Source organism: Orycteropus afer, unplaced genomic scaffold (genome assembly GCF_000298275.1).
Source record: "Orycteropus afer afer isolate SDZICR_OR568_19922 unplaced genomic scaffold, OryAfe1.0 scaffold00355, whole genome shotgun sequence".
Classification (NCBI taxonomy): Eukaryota; Metazoa; Chordata; class Mammalia; order Tubulidentata; family Orycteropodidae; genus Orycteropus; species Orycteropus afer.
In genome coordinates this window covers 85,475-106,155 of record NW_006921942.1, presented here as the reverse complement: position 1 = coordinate 106,155, position 20,681 = coordinate 85,475, and the positions used below count along the sequence as shown (strand labels likewise).

Sequence of the window (20,681 nt, the reverse complement as noted above, 5' to 3'; positions counted from 1 at the left end):
CTTTTGTGCGTCCTCTTCTCCTTACTGCGACCTTACAGGGTCCAGCTCTGCCTCCTGCTCCTGGCCCACTGAAGCTAGAGGTGTTTCTTCACTCTGCTGAGGCGGAGGAGCCCAAGGTTGGTAAGAAGGCACAGTCCTGATGTTACCAAACCACATGGCAGGCCATTAACTCAAGTCCATTGTAAGTCCCAAGGTTGGCAGAGCATGGCAGGCTACTAAGCAACGACACAGCTACATGCAGGGTCCAAGCATGCCACAAGCTTGAGACCATTCCCAAAGCTGCTGCTTATATACAGGAAGCAGACCACATACCCAAACACAGCTACTCAGCTGCTCACAGTAGATTCCACCATGGCGTTGATTACCAGTCTCATCATGGGGAATACTACATCCAGCTGCCCAGCCACTCAACCAGGCCTAGCCAAGTTGACACAAAAACATGACCACCACACCTAGGGACACAATTCTACTCTGATATACATGGGGTCGCCATGAGTCAGAATTGATTACACAGCAACTGTTTTTTTTTTTTTTTTTTTTAATCTCATGATATGTCTGAGTATTAAATGAGTTAATTGGTGTAAAGTGCTGACAGCTGTGCCGAGTAAGTGCTCAATAAATGTTAGCTTTGTTTATCTGTTTGCTCATTTTTATCCCAAGGCCAGCTGATTAGTGGCAGACCAGAAGTAAACCCTGGGTATTTCCTTTAACTGCTGGCCATATCCCCTGAGCAGCAACCATTCCTTCTGAACAGTCCAGAACCACTAAGTTGCTGCCTGACACACAACTTAGTGATAAAAACATAGGAACTGGCACATATTTCCTGTCTCTATGCCTTTGTCTCATTGTGTCATGTAGAACCTGTACATAAACCAAGGGGTAGTTGTTTGAACAGAACAAGGGGATACTGCATGGTTTTAAAAAAGGAACGACGTGTGTCAGGGTTATATCCTTGTACCATATTTATTCAGTCAATATGCTGAGCAAATAAACTGAGAAGCTGGACTATATGAAGAAGAATGTAGCATCAGGATTGGGGGAAGACTCATTAACAACCTGTGATATATAGATGACACAACCTTGCTTGTTGAAAGTGAAGAGGACTTGAAGCACTTACTGATGAAGATCAAAGACTACAGCCTTCAGTATGGATTATACTTCAATATAAAGAAAACAACTGGACCAACTGGGCTAATAAGCAACATTATGATAAACAAAGACTGAAGTTGTCAAGTATTTAATTTTAGCTGGATCCATAATCAATTCCTATGGAAGCAGTAGTCAAGAAATCAAATGATGTATTGGGCAAATCTGCTGCAAAAGACCTCTTTAAAGTGTTAAAAAGCAGAAAAAGAAAAAGAAAAATTGCTATGCCTAACCCAAGCCATGGTATTTTCAGTTGTCTCATGTGCATGCTAAAGGTGGACAAGGAATAAGGAAGACCCAAGAAGAATTGATGCCTCTGAATTATGGTTTTGGTGAAGAATGTTGACTATACCATGGACTGCCAGAAGAATAGTTTGTCTTACTGTGTGGCTTGCATGTTGCTGTGAGGCTGGAGGCTATGCCACCGGTATTTCAAATACCACCAAGGTCACCTGTGGTGGAAAGGTTTCAGCAGAGCTTCCAGACTAAGACAGATTAGAAAGAAGGATGAGGTCGTCCACTTTTGAAAAAATTGGCCACTGAACCAAAGATTCATGGAAACAATTAGTCCTAGTGACTGGTACACCATGCGATCCTAAGCCTATATGACTATGAGACCAGAAGAACTAGATGGTGCCCGGCTACTACTGTCAACCACTCGGACAGGGATCTATGTAGGTAGGGATCCTGGATAGAGTGGGAGAACAATGTGGAACAAAACTCAAAATCATTAAAAAAAAAAACAAAAAAAGGGGCCAGGTTTGCTGGTCTGATAGAGCCCAATGGAACCACTGAGACTATGGCCCCTCACTGCCCTTCCAGCCAAACAAAAGACAGGCATATGAGGTGAACATTTACACTAGGTAGATACTTTCCTTGGAGAGAACGATCATGGGAGAAAGAAGGGCTGTTTGTGCACAGGGAGACAGATCAGGGGGCAGGAGTGTATGGAGAGATGGACACAGGGAAGAGGTAACTATGGGAGGAAGTGGGGGGGAGATGTTGCATTGTGGGAAATTGTAGTCAATGTCATGAGACAAAGTGTATGTGAACTGCTGTATGAAAAATGAATTTGCTCTGTAAAGTTTCACCCAAATCACACACACACAAAAAGAATGTGGACAAACTAGAACTCTGATACATTGCTCATGGTGTTGTAAAATGGTGCAGCCACTTTGGAAAACAGCTTTGGAATTGGGCCAGTTTCTCAAAGGGTCAAACATGGAGTTACCATAGGATCCAACAATTCCACTTCCAGGTATATACCCAAGAGAAATGAAAACATATATTCACATAAAAACTTGGACACAAATGTTCATAGCAGCATTATTCATAATAACCAAAAAGCAGAAAACAACCCAAATGCCTATTAGCTTATGAATAAATAAATACAATGTGATATAGCCATACAATGGAATATTATTGTGTCATAAAAAGAAATGAAGTACTGATACATGCTATAACATGGATAAACCTTGAAGACATTATGCTAATTGAAAGAAGCCAGTAACAAAAGCCCACATATTGTATAATTCCATCTGCATGAAATATGCTTGTTGTTGTTATGTGCCGTCGAGTCGGACCTGACTCATAGCGACCCCTCCTTGGGTTTCTGAGGCAATAGCACTGTGGAAGTAGATTGCCCAACCTTCCTTCTGAGGAGTGGCTGGTAGGGTTGAACTGCCAGCCTTCTGGTTAGCAGTCAAGTGCCTTAGCATTACGGCACCAGAGCTCCTTAAGAAATATGCAGAACAGGCAAATTCATAGAAACAGTACATTAGTGGTTGCCTAGGACCAGGAGGATGGGAAAATGGGGAATGACTGCTGTTGAGTACACAGCTTCTTCTGGGGATGATGAAAATGTTCTAAAATTGATTGTAGTGTTAGTTGCACAACTGTAAATTAATCGCTTTAATTGGGAGGATTGTATGGTATGTGAATTATATCTCAATAAAGTTGTTTAAAAATTTTTTAAAAATGGCTACTGAAAACCTTATGAATAGCAGTGAAACACTGTCTGATACGTTATAGGAAAACTTTGTATGAAGACCCTTGAAACATTGTGGAGGGTCAGAGATAAAAGGGAAGACCCTCAGAGAGATGGATCAACACAGTGGTTGTAATGATGAGCTCAAGTGTAACAGAGATTATGAGGATGGTGTAGAATCAGGCAGTGTTTGTACATAGGGTTGCTATGAGTTAGATTTGACTCATGGCACCTAACTCACACATGAGAAGGATGAACAAATCTGTCTTGGAAGAAGTACAGCCAGAATGCTCCTTAGAAGCCAGGATGGCAAGACTTCATCTCATGTACTTTAGACATGTTATCAGGAGGGACCAGTCTCTGGAGAAAGTAGCCAGTCAGTGAAAAAGAGGAAGACCTTCAACAAGATGGATTTACGCAGCAGCTGCAACAATGAGCTCAAACAAGGTTCAACAACATTGATTGACACAGTGGCTGCAACAGTGAGCTCAAACAAGCAATTATTGTGCGGATGGCATAGAACTGGGCAGTGTTTCATACTGTGAGTTGCAACTGACTTGACAGCACCTAACAACAACAACATGCCTTTGCCTAGAGTACCTCTCTTCATTTCTGCTTGTCAAAATTCTTTCTACAAAAGTTACCTTTCCTAACCCCTCCTCCCTAAGGCACTCTACCTGACTAGAGCCCCCATCCTTCATTGTGTGTATTTCTCCTAGGATTCTAGTCACTTTCTGCCTTGTCTAATCCCCTCTTTCTCTTTCTGAACAATCTGAGAACAGGGACCAAATCTGACTTCCTGGCAGCCCCAGCCCACTGTGCACCCCAGCCCCTGTGTGGCAGGTGGTCAGGTCACACTGGTGAAAAGGAAAGAAAGAGGAATGTGGCAGGAGGCAGGGGATTTCTGAAAGCCAAGTGAAGGGACCTGGGGCTGATCAGGTGGGACAGGTACAGGGCCAGGCCTCCCTGTCTTCCAGAAACCTACAACAGGACCCTCCTCAGAAACCCTGAGTCCTTGAAGGCCTTTCCCAGAGCAAGGTGGCTTTAGGCATTTGAAGGGTACCTGTTCACATAAGAATCTTGTTTACAGGTAAACTCTACCCCATCTCAATACTCTACCCCATCTCAAACTCTACCCCATCAACAATCAGACGAAGGCCACTCATTTTACATTGACTCCAAATTTGAAAGCCTACACAAGGACACCTAATCTGAACTGTGACCCTTGCAAGGTCTCTGCCCTTTCTGGGCCTCAGTTTCCCCATCTATGCAGGGAGGCCTTGAAAGACTTTGCAGCTCTGACCAAAGAATATGCCCACCCCGTGCCCCTAATGGGGGCTCCTCCAGGGGTGAGGAACAGGTAGGGAAGTACACCCAGACTCTCCTCTTCCTAGGAACCCCTTACTCACTGGGGTGAGGAGCTGTGTCACCATGACCACGTCTTTCTGGAAAACCTCCCACACTTCCGTTCTTGCCCCAGGTTTCAGCTGGAGGAACTGCTGCTTTTTTGCTCACATCTCTGTGAATATATTTTTGGCCTTGCTGGGCTTGATGTGGTCAAATGTGTGGGTGTTTCCTTTTAATTTGAGGTCTGAAGTTGTCTGAGGCCTGGATCAGTAATTATGAGTGCAGACCATTTATGGAAACAACTCTTGACAAAAGTCAGTAATGAAAACTAACTAAAAATACCTCAGAAATGAAGCCTAGGTCCCTTCATGGCCATGCTGAGATTTCCGGGTGGGAGAAACCCTTTCAAAATGCAGAGTCGACAAGTAGAATCACAAGCTATTCTGTGGCCCTGCAGAGGCCATGGAGGCTGGGTCTTGTTTTAGGTCTGAAGTGCCCTCACTCTCAGCCTTTGTTACTGGCAGGACCAGCTAGACAGGCCCAGCCCACCTGCTGCCTAGGTCAGGGGAGCCTGCCGTCCATCCCCAGGGCCATGAAGGGAGGCAAGTCCACAGAGAAGCTTCAGATGGAGACACACTGTGAGGGACACAGAAGCCACCTCAGAACAGCAGAGATACCAGCCCAGGGACAGTGGGTCCTGGACACTGAGCTGCCATATAGCGGTCCAGGAGCCCTTGGGCAGCATGGGCCTAGCATCTCCTCTGGGCCCATTGAACACAGGGGCCTTGGGGAGTGGATCGCTGAGAGCCTCCTGCTTTTACTCCACCATGCTCAGTTCCTGCCTTCAAAGAGCTAACCAGAGGACACGAGCCTCTGGTGCAGGCCTGCTGTGTGACGGGGTTAGAGGAGGGATGAGGAGGCTCTTAAAACTGTACTGAAAGGAAAGGAGCTTTAGCAGGGGTGAGGGACATGGCGAGTAGGGAATATGGTGGGGGAGGGAGACGTGGTGGGGCAGGGGACATGGTAGAGAGGGAGATACAGTAGGGTGGAGGACATGACAGGGTTGGGGATGTGGTGGGGGAGGGAGACATTGTTGGGAGGGAGATATGGTGAAGTGGGGACCAAAGCAGGGGAGGGAGATGTGGTGGAATAGGTGACATAGCAGAGAGGGGCACATGGTGGGGTGGGGGACATGGCAGAGTAGAGGACAACTCAGGAGAGAGTGGCATTGAGGAGACAATAGAGGTGGGAGTGTTTGCAGCCAAAAGGCACAGGAGGCCATGATGGACAGATGCTGGGGCCAGGTCACAGACAGCCTGTACGACAGAGTGAACTTAGGTTCCTCCATTGGCCCTGTGGGCTAGGGAAGGGTATGATGAGAGGAATGATGGATCAGGTGAGGTCAGAGAGGTCCGTTCTCTTAACAGCCCCTCTGAGCTGGAGGAAGAGGGTGTCTTTTGAAGTCTTACTTTTGGTCAGAAAGAAGATAGATTTAGGTTGTCTGGGTGACTCTCAATTTTGTCCCAGGCACAAAGATAGCCTAAGTCTTTGTTGGTGTCAGGCTGGTGGACACTGAGGTTGGCGTTTGGAAATTTAGCCTGTGAGTGGTGAGTGCAGGCAGGGCCGCAGACCTGGACTGGAAAAGAGTGAATGACACCCATCCTCCTGCCCAGAGAGGGCATGCTTTTCCTGCAATCATGGGATTTGGAGATGATTTTACCGGAGGCTGGAGGACAAGGCTGAGTGCTTCTGATTGTTTATTGTCCCAGGAGCCACATTAGAATGATTCAGAAAGTAAATTCATTTACTGCTTCCCCAAACAGAAGCTGATTGAATGTTTTTGAACAGTTTTGGAAGCTTTTATAACTTTGTGGAAAGTTGATATTTAGAGATACCAGTGGAACCAGGTATAGCTTTGTCTGTTCTTTATGCCCAGTGAAGAGCTTTGGGCATTGGTCTTTTCATATTTTTGTTTGTCTTTGGGATTGTCACATCAAAGGGTAAATTCATATGTAATTTTGCTAGATATTGCCAAATTACTCTACACAGGATGTTCATGTCTGAGCTTACCTATTTCTCAAAGGCCGTGAGCATAGGAGAGGGAAAGAGGTCACTCAGACGTGCCACTCAGACATGGACCACTCCCCAAAGCATCACTGTGGGCTTTACTTTCAAGCCCATAACCTTCTATTTCCTTCACAGCATTTATCACAATAGAAATGACAGAGCATATATTTCACTTCTTTTTTTGTTGCTGTTCTGTCTCTCCCATTAGACTGTAAACACCATTTGTTGCTGTTCTGTCTCTCCCATTAGACTGTAAACACCATGAGTGCAGAGGCCTTGTCTATCTGTTCACGGCTTTATTCCCAGTGCCAGCACAGTGCCTTACACAGAGTAAGAGCTTAAGGAATTTGTTTATAAATTGAACATGATAAATTTGTGAATGAATGAGGGGATGAATATATTTACTTAGAAAAGGATAATTCAGAGTCTTTCTTTTATCAGCCAAGTCCTTGGGATTTCTGATATGGCCTCCTGATTATACTGCATCTTAGCACAAAGTTAACAGGTTGCAAGTCACATCCATTCAAAACTCCTGTTGACTGAACATTCCTCCAGTCTATCACCTCAACTGTTTACAAAGCCCTTTCACAGTCCTATGAGGAAAGCTAGGCAGTATCCTTATCTCTGGTTCACAGAGGAGACTGAGGCCAATGGGGAAGTACAAGATTCGTGCACGGTTAGCCCTGAGATCAGGGTCCTGGCCACCAGCCAGAGCTCTCTGTACTGCTCAGTGTTGCTTCTCTGGCTAAAGCAGGCTCAGTTTGCATAGTTAACAAGGGGAAAACATGGGTGCCAGAAAATGGTTTTCCACAACACCAGCCTTTGGGAAATGTCTGTCCAATTCCAAGCCAACAGCTACTGAAAAAGCTTCAACTCCACGGGTGACCTCTGCCCACTATCTCTACTGACTATCAGAGGAAGTCACTCCCATTGCTCAGTTCCACATCCCAGGAAATTTCATCAATTTTTGTTGAAAATTACCATTTTCCTAAAAATTTCCCACTTTTTAGTGCTTGCCTGGAATAGCCCGGGTGGAAGACGTCCTGTGCTCTTACCCCTGGATGATTTATCAGTTCCACAAACCCACAGGATGGAAGTTTGGAACTGGGGTCAGTTCAGTTGAGCAAGGCTCTCTTGAGCCAGCCTGCATGGACTCTGGGCTTGTCCATGCCTGCAGGACAGTGAGGGAGGGACAGACGGAGGGGGAGCACACAGCCTGGTGCCCACATGGAGTTGGCTGGTTCGTGGGTTGTTCCTTCAGTCCCTGGATCCAACATGAAACCAGTGTCAGGTCTCCAGACATTCTCCAGTGAGCCCTCAGAACCTACTTGGCACCCCTCACGGGGACTGATGCACATAGTGATGCTTTGGGGAGTGGTCCATGAAGGGCATGTCTGAGTGACCCTCCTTCCCACACACCCTGTGACAGCCAACAGCTCGAACCTAATTCTTTCTTAACTTGCACATCAGGGATTTTGCCCAGCCCCATCTCAAGGTGATCTGTGCAGCCCCTGCGTCCACTGAGTGTGCATATGAGTGGTTGTCTGTCGGGAGGTGGGCACAAGTGTGTGGATATTCACAGGGCATCACCCAGAAAAGATCCTGAACATTGCCCTGGACACCCTCTGCCCATCTAGGAGGGACGCACTGTGTCTGAAATGGCCTGGCTCTCAGCTGGACAGTGGACATTCTAGTTCTTTCCTCCCTGGCCTAGGGATGAACAGTCCATCTCCTCCTGCCCAAACATATCTGTCCCCTGGCTCTGCCCAACACAGCTGCTTGTCTGCCCATCCCTGGACCAAGTCCCCACCACGAGGACAGGACGTGCTGCCACATCCGTCTTGGGCTGCACAGCATGGGGTTTTTAAAAACTCAACTGTGTCACTGAGTCCAGTAGCCACAGAGAGAACTTTTAAAAAGACTCACAAACATATAATTAAAATCTCAGTGTTGGGCTTGAGAAAGGCGCTGGGTGGCTCCTGCCCCTGCTTTCCGGAGTCACAGATTTTTGGCATTGGAAAGTGGCAGGAGGCTAGCGTGAGACTACCCCAAATACACTGTCCTGAGCATTTCTGCACAGCTGGAGAAACGTGGGGTTTGTTCCACAACTGCGGCCTCTCCCACAGACTGTCACACCAGCCCCCACCTCTGAACCCCGCCTCTGCCTAACCTCCTGTCCTACCCTTGTGCCACGGACATCTCCCGGTCCTCCTCCACTCAAACCACACTGCTGCCCTGTTGCCCCAAACCCTGGTGCTCCCGCTGGCAAAGAGCCCACGCCCCGAGCCAGAAGTCAAGCCCTCCGCAGTCAGCCCACAACCACATTCTTGTCCTGGACCCCACTCTGCCAGCCTGGGTGTGGCTCCCAGTGGCCTCCATGCCTGTGTGCAAGAGTCCTCTCTGCCTGGAATGTCCTGCCTGTCACCTTTGCTGCCTGTCAAGATCGCATTTCATCCTTCAAGGCCGAGCTCGATGTCATCTCCTCCATGAAGCCCAGTGGCCCCTCCAACGTCTCCTAGTCTTTGATCTGGGTCTCAAGGAGCTTGTCACTCCTACCTTGTTTATCCTGTTCCTTCCCAGTCTCTCTGCAGTCTTCCTCCTTCACTTTGCTCCATTTGGCCCTTCCCCCTTTGCTGTTGTTTGTGGTGCTTGTTTCCCCAGGCATCCTGAAGCTCCTCAGCAGTCAGGTCCCTGTGCTCTCGCTGGGCTCCCCTTGACGTTGTCACAAATTCACACTCAGCCCTCAAGACCCCGGTTCAGATATCAGCTCCAAGCTCTCTCCCTCTCTTTTCCTCCCATCCAGGGCACTGGGCAGACTGCGGTCAGCTGCTGTCATGGTGAAATGTAGTCAGCTATGTCTCTGTCCACATAATGTCCCACATTTGCCACTGGGGACATGGCCCTTTTTCTGCATTTGGTCTGATGTTTGTCTCCCCTTTAGCCTGGACTCCTAGAGGAGGGACTTGTCCTCTGTCTTGTCTGTGGGCCCTGGAGCCACCAGCAGGGGGCTAAGCAAGAGCAGTCAGTGTTTGGGGCCTGGGGCCAAAAAGGAAAGCTTACCCTTGCTGAGCTCTGTGCAGGGGGCACCTCACTAATGACCTCAGGGAACCCTCCTGATACCCTGGGGGAGCAGAGCCTATTTACAGAGATTGGCTCCACCGTGCAGGCTGGGTGCTGTGGCCTGGGTCCAGCTTGAGGTCACCATGCTCTGGTGCCGAGAGTGACCTCCAGCCTGCTTTGTCTTCCAGTGGAGCGAGACCACAGCCTGACCCACCAGGAGCCCCACTGGAAGGAGTTCCAGTTTGACCTGACTCAGATCCCAGCCGGGGAGGCGGTCACGGCCGCTGAGTTCCGGATTTACAAGGTGCCGAGCACCTACCAGGTCAACAGGACCCTCCACATCAGCATGTTTGAGGTGGTCAAGGAGCAGTCCAACAGGTGCCTTCCCCTCGCCCCTGCGGCTGCCCCTCCCTCACAGTCAAGTGTCTGTTGGTGTGTCTGACCCAGCCCTGGGGTAGGGGGTGTGTTTGTGTCCCAGAGGACAGAAAGGGGAACTTCATGGGGAGACCAGCCTCAGAGATGGGAGACATGCTTGACCCTGGAGGCCTCTTGGCACTGTGGGAAGAGCTCCAGCATCAGTCCTGGCTATGGGACCTTGGACAGGTCTCTGAGCCTCCATCTTCCCGGCTGTACATGGGTGCAGTAACACCCCTGATACAGTGAGAAAGGCGCCCAGCGCAGATACAGGCGTGGGGTAGATGCTCCACAAACGTCCCCCAGGTGGGCACAAGAAACACAGGGCAGCTGTGCTGGCTTCAGTTAATTGTTCTTTCGTGTCCACAGGGAGTCTGACTTGTTCTTTTTGGATCTTCAGACGCTCCGAGCTGGGGACGAGGGCTGGCTGGTGTTGGATGTCACAGCAGCCAGTGACCGCTGGTTGTTGAACCAAAACAAGGACTTCGGACTCCGCCTCTATGTGGAAACGGAGGATGGTAAGCCTCGGGCTCTGGGCAGGGCATGTTCTCCTGGGGCTCCTCTGAGGCTGTTGGCCACGTCAGGGGCAGTGGCGCTGCCTCATGTGGCCCTGGATGCCCAGCCTTTCTCAGATGTAACACCGGGGAGGTAACCCCTCCCCACTGTGAGGACTTGAGGTAAAGCCAGTAAGATTCCTGGCACAGTGAAGGACACACAGTAGGCCCTCAAACAATGGTGATTTCCTGAGTTGGTAAGAGAGTGAAGCAATGTTTTCCTTCCCAAGAAATGGACAGTTCTGTCTACAGAGCCCCCTTCTCTGCACTGGGAGTGCCCACTCAGGGGAGGGGCAGTAGGCTGAAGTAGTTCCACCCTCAGGCTTTGAGTCAGAGAGGCCTGGGTTTGAATCCCAGCTCTGCAGCTTTCTAGCTTGGTGACCTTGGAGGTTACTTACCTTTCCAAGCCTGTTTTCTCATGTGTAGAATGAAGATTCACTCATTCGATAAGTATTTTGGGGGCAATAGAAAGGCACTGATGACCAGAAGGCCTCAGGTGGACACAAGATTGGTGGTTTTGAAGGAGGAGGGCTGCCATGGCTCGAGCAGAGCAAGTGAGGGAGAGACTGGAAGGAGACTGAGAGGTTGACGGGGTGGCCTGAGTGAAGGCAGACCAGGGCAAGGTGCTGGGAGTTTTTAAGGTAGTTTGTGTTATTTAATGGCAATGGAGGATGACAAGATCTGATTGGACTTTTAAGAAAGAACCCTCTGATATACTGCCCCTCAAGGAGGTGGAGCATAACTCAGCACCCCTGAGAGTGACTAGGCTTAGTAACTTGCCTTCAAAGAGCACAGTATGCAAAGACAGTGGGACAGTAACTTTACGGTGGAGAAAGCTGACACACACTGTCGCAGCCAGGTGACCAAGGTTCACATCAACAGTGAGAAATCATGCTGATGGCAGGTACCCGTGGAATGACCTGATGAGGATGGCACTTCACCTCGGGGATCTTCCTCCCAACCCACCAACTCCAGTGTAACTATGGACAAAGCATCAGGCGTGCTGAAACGGAAAGACATCTACAGAATATCCATTTCATTTTTTAAAATTAGGATTATTAACTATATTTCATCTTACTTTTCGATTCAGTAGCATGGTTTAATTTTTATTGTATTCATTTTTTTACAATTATGATAAGAAAGTAAGTTTTTATTCCAGTTGTGCTATCAATTTTGTCATTGTTTAATCTTTTTTTTTTTTTTTATTGTTGTCACTGACCATTACTCTTGATACTTGAAGGTCATCAAAACCAAGTAAAGTCTGAGAAATTGTCACAACCTACAGGAGTTTAATGATTCATGATGAAGAAATGCAATGTTTCCTAGATGGGATCCCAGGACAGAAAAGAGTATTAGGCAAAAACTAAGGAAATCTAAACAGAGTACAGTGTTTGGTTAATAATAATATTGACTCTTTAGTTGTAGCAAATGTTCCTTAGCGATGTAAGAACAGGGGAGACTGGTTGCCAGATACATGGGGGAATCTCTGTACTATCTCTGCAATTTTCTATAAACCTAAACTCTTATAAAAGACAAAGTTCATTTAAGTATATGATAAAATGAAGCATCCTCTGACTGCAGTGGGGAGAATGGACCTGTTGAGAGCCACAGGGTGGTCCAGGTGAGAGCTGTTAAGTGCTTCTTGGGAGCAGCTGGGATGGAGAAAAGTGGTGGTGGTAGAATTGTCAGGACACAACTCTGGTGGCATAGTGCCTAAGGCATGTGACTGCTAACCAGAAGGCTGGTGGTTCAAACCCACCAGCCACTCCTCGGAAGGATGATTGGGCAATCCACTTCCATAGAGGTACCGCCTCGGAAACCCAAGGAGGGATCACTATGAGTCAGATCCGACTCGATGGTAGTGTGTTGTGTTGTTGCATTATGTACAGCTGAAGGAGCCTTGGTAGAATAGTGGTTAAGAGCTCGTCTGGTAACCAAAAGGTGGGAGGTTCAAACCCTCCAGCTGGTGTACAGGAGAAAGATGTGGTAGTCTGCTTCCATAAAGATTACAGCCTTGGAAGCCATGTGGGACAGTTCTGTTTTGTCCTATAGGGTCGCTATGAGTTGGAATCCACTCAAAAGCAATGGGTTTGGTTTTGATTATTTTTAGCTGGGTGTGTAGATGAGGAAAGGAAGACTCATGGATAATACCTAGAATTTTTTTGTGTGTGTGAGTTACGGAAAATTAAAACAGGAGTAGTTTGAGCTTCCTAGCTCAAGAATCTCTTTTGGCCATGATATTACTGAGATCCTGGTAGACATCCATGTACAAACATCATTCCAGGGAAAGGTGCATGCTGGAGACCCAGGTGTAGGAACCACTGCCATGTAAGTGGACTAGGCGAGAGCACCCAGGGAAAGAATGCAAACTCAAAACCAAACTCACTGCCGTCAAGTCAATCCTGACTCATAGCAACCCCTTCTTGGGTTTCCGAGGCGGTATCTCCATGGAAGTAGATTGCCCAACCTTCCTTCCGAGGAGTGGCTGGTTGGTTTGAACCGCCAGCCTTCTGGTTCATAGTCAAATGCCTTAGGCACTATGCCATCAGAGCTCCTGGGAAGGGGTACAACAGCACACAAAAAAAGAGGTCCAGCCTGGAGCCTTGGGGCCTCCAGCATCCAGATGTCCTACAGGGAGGGGCCTCTGAGACTGAGAGGGACCAGCCAGGGAGGAAGCAGGAACCTGGAGAGCAAGGTGACCCAGACACCAGGAGAAGGAAGAAGGAAGCAAAGAAGGCTTCCTAGGAGGAGGGAGTGTCCTCTGTCCTCTGTGACAGGTTGAGTAAGGCCAGGACTGAGAAGTGACCAGAGGGTTTGGTCATGTGGAAGCTGCTGACATCCTTGACCAGAGCAGCTCAGTGGAGTGTGGGGATGCCGTCTGACTGCGGAGCTGGAGGGAGAACCAAAGCAGGCAGCTGTGATAACAGGCAGCTCCTCCCAGAAGCTCTGCTGGAGAATCTGAGAAATGGGTGGCTGGAGGGAAACGTGGCCTCATTTCAGGTTAGGAGGTGGCAGAGTACTCATGTGTGCTGACTGGAATGATTCAGTGGAGAGAGAGAAAAACTGCAGAATCCTTGACAAGTTCCCAGAGAAGGGACTCGGAGCATGAAGAGGGACAGGCTCTTCAGGAGGGACCCTTCCTCTATGACTGATGGCTGGCTGTTCAGGACAGTGTGTCCCTGCTGTCACAATGAGGGTTGAACTTGAATTCTTCCAGGGGGATGTAGTGAGTGGGGCATGCACACACTTGGAGTTGTCAACAGGATTACATACAGAGTGCTCAGTGAGGGTGACTGTCACACCTGACCCACCATTGTTCACCCTTATCAGTACCCAGTGTCATCACTATTAGGTCACCGCTGTGCCTGTTTATTAGATAGATACTCGGTGTGTCTGGGGAAGCTCGAGTTTCTGCCAGAGGCTCCACAGGGTCAGGCGGGCGGGCGGGGGCGGAGGGAGAAGGGGCTTTGGGTCAGTGCTTGGTGGGTGGCTGTGAGCTCAGCTCTGTGCTTCCGAGGGACTGTGTACCTAATACGGGGACTCGACCGAGGGCAGCACCATCACCGGGGCTATGGACAGAGTCTTCTGATCAGCAATCAGCAGATTGACTGGGGACCACTAGGGCAGATTCCCTCCCCAGTCCCGAACCAGCAGCCCCGAGAGCGCGGCAGCGTGAGCAGCTTCCTCAAAGGCGAGGGCCGCTGCTATAGCGGTTGCGCGAAGGCTCCGCAGAGCCTGAACGTAGGTTTCGAATCCCATCCGTCTGCCCTGTGCCCCGGCGCATCCTTGGCCTCTCTGCCTGTGTCCACACAGACTGGGTCGCTCTCCGCCTCTAGGCTGTTCCCACTGCAGAGGCCTGGTGACGTCACCCTGACGAGCGTCCGGCCTCTGTGACTTAAAGGCAGCGGCGGCCTGGGAGTCCCCATGCGGAGCTCAGTTGCGCGCCCCGGCGTCTTCCCTGCGAGGCCTCTGACCGTGCCCTCCACATGGCGGCGCTCCGGCTCCTCACCGCGGGGCTGCGGCTTGGCGTTTTTGGCGTCTGCTCCGGGGGAGCCCGGATCGGCCCCGCTCTGTCCAAAGATTGTGCTCGCTGCTTCTCCATCAGCCCCCGCCACCAGGCCAAATTCTACAAAGACGCAGTGGAGGCCGTCAAGGACATCCCTCATGACGCCACCGTCCTGATGGGTGGGTTCGGGCTCTGTGGGATCCCAGAGAACCTGATCCAGGCCTTGCTGAAGACCGGCGTGAAAGGGCTCACCGTGGTCAGCAACACCGTTGGCGTGGATGACTTCGGGCTGGGCCTCTTACTGGCGACCAAGCAGATCAAACGCATTGTCTGCTCCTATGTTGGGGAGAACGCCATCTGTGAACACCAGTATTTGTCTGGGGAGCTGGAGCTGGAGCTGACGCCCCAGGGCACGCTGGCAGAGAGGATCCGCGCGGGGGGCGCTGGGGTGCCTGCCTTTTACACCAGCACTGGTTATGGGACGCTGGTCCAGGAAGGAGGTGCACCCATCAGGTACTACAACGATGGCCACCTTGCCGTCATCAGTAAGCCCAGAGAGGTGAGGGAGTTTCAGGGCCACCATTATCTTCTGGAGGAAGCAATCACAGGAGATTTTGCCTTGGTGAAAGGATGGAAGGCCGACCGCTCAGGAAACGTTATCTTCAGGAAAAGCGCAATGAATTTCAACGTGCCTATTTGCAAAGCTGCAGAAATCACAGTGGTAGAAGTGGAAGAAATTGTGGACGTTGGAACATTCCCCCCAGAAGATATCCATGTTCCTAACATTTATGTAGACCGCTTGATAAAAGGAGAAAAGTATGAGAAGAGAATTGAACACTTAGCAGTCCAGGAAGAGGGAGACAGACACACCATAGATAAAGATGACCAGAGGACTCGCATAATCAAACGGGCAGCTCTGGAATTTGAGGATGGCATGTATGCTAATTTGGGCATAGGGATCCCTCTCCTGGCCAGCAACTTCATTAGCCCGAATATGACTGTTCATCTTCAGAGTGAAAATGGAATCCTGGGCTTGGGACCATTTCCATCACAAAGCGAGGTGGATGCAGATCTTATCAATGCCGGCAAGCAAACAGTCACTGTTCTTCCTGGTGCCTCTTTCTTCTCCAGCGATGAGTCATTTGCAATGATCAGGGGGGGACACCTCAGTCTGACAATGCTAGGAGGAATGCAGGTTTCTAAATATGGTGATCTGGCTAACTGGATGATTCCTGGGAAGAAAGTGAAAGGAATGGGAGGTGCCATGGATTTAGTGTCCAGTCCCAAAACCAGAGTGGTGGTCACCATGCAGCATTGTTCAAAGGCAAATGAACCCAAAATCTTAGACAAGTGTACGATGCCACTGACTGGGAAGCGCTGTGTGAACTGAATCATCACGGAAAGGGCCGTGTTCATTGTGGACCCAAAGAGAGGACTGACACTGATTGAGCTCTGGGAAGGCTTGACAGTGGATGACATCAAAAAGTGCACAGGGTGTGCCTTCGCAGTCTCACCGGACCTCAAGCCAATGCAGCAAATTAGAATGTAAAATGCAAAGTCAACCTTTGCCATGGAATGGGTGATTTCCATTCTCACCCCATAGGACTAAATTGCGAGGAAGTCAGTCATCACATTTGTACGTTTCACTAGCAGTTTGACTAGTTTCCTTCTGGTCTCTCAGACCTTTCTGCAACTGGACAGACTTTCTCAAGAGGGATGACTTGAATTAAAAACACAAGAAAAAACGTAAAAGCTTATTGTGTATGTTCTGTAAGTGCTGAGAAAGCTCTGCTACAATCGCTGAGGACATTGGTGGCCCTTTCATCTTCTGTGATGTTTACATTATGTTACATGTAGCTTAGGTGATCTCATAGGAAGGATTCCACTGAAGTGATGTCCCTCATAGTTCAATCAGGAAATATAGAAAAAAATAAGATGAGAGAAAAAAATAACTTCACCCAGAGTAGACCTAGGGCACCATTTTTATTAGTATCATGAATAATATGCAAATGTATGGGAATTTGTGATCAACAGAAATATGTCTTTAAGATTTTTCTTTTGGCTCCTCTGACTTTTCTGGGCTCTTTCATTTTGTTGCTAAATTTTATTTCCCTATATCCTTACCTCTTCCCTCCACACTGTCCTCGTAGCTAGACAGATGTCCCTAGAAGGAAAGCAGGACCATCTCGGTGGGGCAGTGAACTAGTTGCTGGGAGAGACTGTGGAAGGAGAGACTGTTGGTGCTGCTACTCTACCCAGAAGCCTCTATAAACAATCCACCTGTGTCTATAATAGGCTGCAGCTTATAGTAGGAGGAATGCCAGAACCCTAACTGGTGGATGTCAGTGAGTTTTCTCATCTTAAAGGTAGTGTCCCCTCTTGTCTCGACCAGAAACATAGATCCTTCTGCTCTCTATGCAAGCTCTAACTGGCCTCTGAATTCAGTCTCAAAATTAAAAAGGAAAACTTAATATGTGTATGTAAAGTGTTAAAAATGCCTGCAGGGACCATGGACTTTATACGGTAGCTCTGGGGATGCATATGGGGATGCATATGGGAACATATTGGAAAGAGAGAAAATTACAGCTGGTCAAGGAAAGTCACCCTGAAGGAAGGATCAGACCCTGCAAGGGAGAGATGGGGACGGGGAGACAGAACTCATTGAGGGGATGCCTGGAGGGGGCAAGGCCAATGGCCAGGGGATGGAACATCATTGAGTGGACAGTAGTGTATTCTTTGGGGCTTCTGGGGAGGACGGTAATTGAATCTGCCCTGGGTGTCAGGAGCTTTCCAGCAGCAGGTGGAGAAAACAGGTTTCCATGAACAGACAAGCTGTGGGCTGTTAAGACAGTCAAGAGAAGGAAATACTGACTCTCTCATATGAGGAGTTTTTAAGAACTATCCTAAGGGTCTACACCACTCCTGGTCTTAGACATCTCCACATGGGGTTTGCTACCAAAGTTTCCAACCCTATCATCCTGATTGTCCGTCAGTATGACACCAGGGTTACTTGTCCAACTGCTGGCTGACATGGGACAAGGGCTGCAGGGAAGGCTCAGGGGCATCCAGAACAGAGAGAAGCCTTGGTGAGAGGATGTGAATTAGGACTTAACCACTTGCCCTGGGACAGGGCAGGGCAGGTGTGCTGCTGGCACATTTCTGGGCTGTTATAGGGCAGGCTCAGAAGTGGTGTGAGACTGGGGGCCTCATCTGGCCCACCTGGGCCCAGAAGAGCAGCAACTTCCATCTGACCTTAAAGGGGAAGAGAATAGTGTGTCCCACATCTGGAGGCATGTGATAGGCATAGCCTGTCATCTTCAAAGGGGACAACATGCCTGCTAGCCCTCTCCTAAGGTCAGGTGTAGAGGCAGGGATCTGGAGCCCCCAAAGGCTCCTGCAGCCCCACCTACCTTTGGGGCCTGCCCAGACTGGGGAAGCCTAGGGGCTCACCACCTGCCAGCTAGAGCCCAGGAGCCCTGTTTGATGGTGCATTGGGCAAAAAGCTGAGCTTGTGGGGTGGGGGTGCTCTGAGGTCTGGAAGGAGGGGCAGAGAAGCCCTTTCCCAGGACTGCTAGATTAGGACTCCTGAAAGAGACCAGGTGTTTGCCCTTGCCCTCCCCACCCCTTACCTCGACCTAGTTTGCTAGGAAAGGGTAGGAATATCCTGGCTCTGTTGTAGCTTGTGGGACCTGAAACAGTGACTACTCTCTCTGGACCTTGGTTCTGCTCCTGTAAAATAGGAAACTAGGATTCGATGCTTCCAAGGATCCTCAAGGGGCTCGTCTGGACTGTGAGGGCCTCCAGAGGGCTCCCCAGTACCCAACACAGGCCTGGCTCTGTGGGCCCCATGAGGCTTTGTGCATCATTGGGCTCACGTGTCCTTGTGTTCTGCACCCAGGAGACCCCAGTGAGATCCTTGAGGGGCATTTGCACAAAAGGAAGACAAATTGTGAACAAAGCCCTGGAGGACTGATCCACCTCCCTGGGCCCAAGGTAGATAGGTTCCCGCAGGGACTCAAAGAGCAGTGGCACAGACAGGCCTGGAGGGCCTGCCCTGGCTCCAAGCGAACCCCCGTGTGTCCTTCAGTCAGTGGAGCTCCACTCCAGAGGCTGGCGTCGATATGTATCAGCTCCCCAACCCCAGTCTGCTCCGTTCTCTCCTCTTTGAGATCCTAGTTACCTTTCCCCTGTGCTCTGCACATAATTTACTTTTCTCGTGGTTTCTGTGTCCTCATAGCACTGCTTCCTTATAACTTTGACTTGCAGTGACCCAAACTCTACTGAATGGCTTTCCTCTGACCCTTCTGGGTCAGCTCCTGCAGCTAACACCCTCCCTGTCTCAGCAGCTCTTGGTCACACTTTTGACAGTGAGCCTCCAATTGGCCCAGTGTACTTTTATGTGGCAGGTGATGTCACAGGTCAAAGTTTGGTCTCTGGATTGATTGGTTGTTCAGTCAATGGTGGCCAGTGGATACCTGGTTGAAAGCACTGCTGTCTAAGAGCTGACCTTTGAGTGAGACTGGGTGGGGCAGGCAGGCAATGTCCTTGACTGTATAGTGTATAGTGGAGAGCTAGTTTAGACCTGCTGTGGAACAAATTGGTCAGTGAAAAGGAGGCCAAGTTCCAGGGCACATGGTTATTTCAAATCTTCTCCCTTCATTGGGATGGATCAACACAGTAGTGTCAACAGTGTCCTCAGACATCAAAGATCATGGCAATGGTGTAGGACTGCATGGCCTTTCGTTCTGTTGTACATAAGGTCAGCGTGAATCAGAGTCAACTCAACAGCAACCACGTGGAACCAGTAGATATATGTATAATGTGTATATAAATGTATGTATGTGTGTGCCTGCATTTGTGTATACACATGCACATATGTGCCATCACATATATATGGATGTGTGTGTTTCCAATATTGAGGTGAAGTGCAACCTCATGTAAACTGAACAATTGATACTATGTGTGAAAAGACATAAAAATGGGTTAATAATCCTGCTCCTGTAATTCAGTAGAAGAAAGTTTCACAGGAAAAAAAAAAAAAAGAAAGAAGAAGAGGTTTTAGTACATTTTTATCTTTATAATGAAAGCCAGGAAATGACCTAAATGCCTAAGAATAGGATAATAATTGAGTGAATGTATCTACTGAAAGTAATTTTTCTGCATTTGAAGTATTTATTATTGAGACTTATTTGGACAATCAGGAAAACAGTTATGTGAAAAGTTGTGGGGGATGGGGGTACGCAGACCTTTTTGCTGTGCTGACAACTGGGTGAAAATTAAAAGTCAACCTGTGAAAATGCCCTTGGAAATGCAAATGGATGTGCTGGCGGGGGGGAGGAGGCTTATGAGCGAGATTTTTTCTCAAAAGTTTTTTACTGTGGTTATTATATTGTTTTTACAGTTTTTAAAAATAAGAGGATATTTGGAAATAAAAAAGAGGGACAGGAAGGTTGTTTTGTTAGTGGCGTCTTTTCATTCCCAGCGTTAATTACCTTGTTTTTGTGTGTGTGTGATCTTCAGCCTTTCAGCAGCTGTGGGTTAAAATCCCATCTTTATAGGCTTCACTGTTCCAAGGTTAGGCCCAAACCACGGCCCTGCCTACAGCCTTTCTTCTTTTTTAACCATAAACTCGTTGTTTATGCATAGGTTATGACTCATAGCGTCTTAGTGGCTAAGAATGTGGTCTCTGGAAGGAGACCTACATGGGTTGAGCCCTGGCTCTGGGACCTTGTTTAAGTGTCTTTGCCCCCTGGGCCTTGAGGTCTCATTTATGGGGATCAAAGCAGCACTCCTAGCAGTTCCTACAATTAGCTGGCTACTACCACAAAGCACACAGAGACAGGCCCACAAAGTATGGGGTAGGAGATAGAACAGGGCCTCGGACTCCTCAGACTGAAGGGGGATCCTGATGCTGAGGGTCCGTGGCTGTGATACCAGAACTGACTGACTCTGAGTTTCTTCCTGTGAAGACTGAATGAGATGAGTGTGTGAAAGAACTTGGAAACTTGAAAAACACTCTGCAAATGTCACTTTTCATGGTCATCTCTTATCAACAGTCCCCAGGGACCTCCCACCTGCTGCCTCTTTCAGACCTGCCTGC

The 20,681-nt window shown here is 48.8% G+C and overlaps 2 protein-coding genes across 2 annotated transcripts; both read left to right on the top strand.

Moving 5' to 3' along the window:
- Window positions 1-5,449: 5,449 nt before the first annotated feature.
- On the top strand, window positions 5,450-14,469 carry LOC103207161 (bone morphogenetic protein 8A-like). Its single transcript, XM_007952720.1, has 5 exons — window positions 5,450-5,456; window positions 9,796-9,985; window positions 10,391-10,539; window positions 14,216-14,316; window positions 14,428-14,469. The coding sequence occupies exons 1-5, from the start codon at window positions 5,450-5,452 to the stop codon at window positions 14,467-14,469; spliced, it is 489 nt and encodes a 162-aa protein (XP_007950911.1).
- Window positions 14,470-14,561: 92 nt separating this feature from the next.
- On the top strand, window positions 14,562-16,130 carry OXCT2 (3-oxoacid CoA-transferase 2). The gene is given in 1 exon segment (XM_007952683.1): window positions 14,562-16,130. A coding segment is annotated over 1 exon segment (1,569 nt).
- The last annotated feature ends 4,551 nt before the right edge of the window (window positions 16,131-20,681 follow it).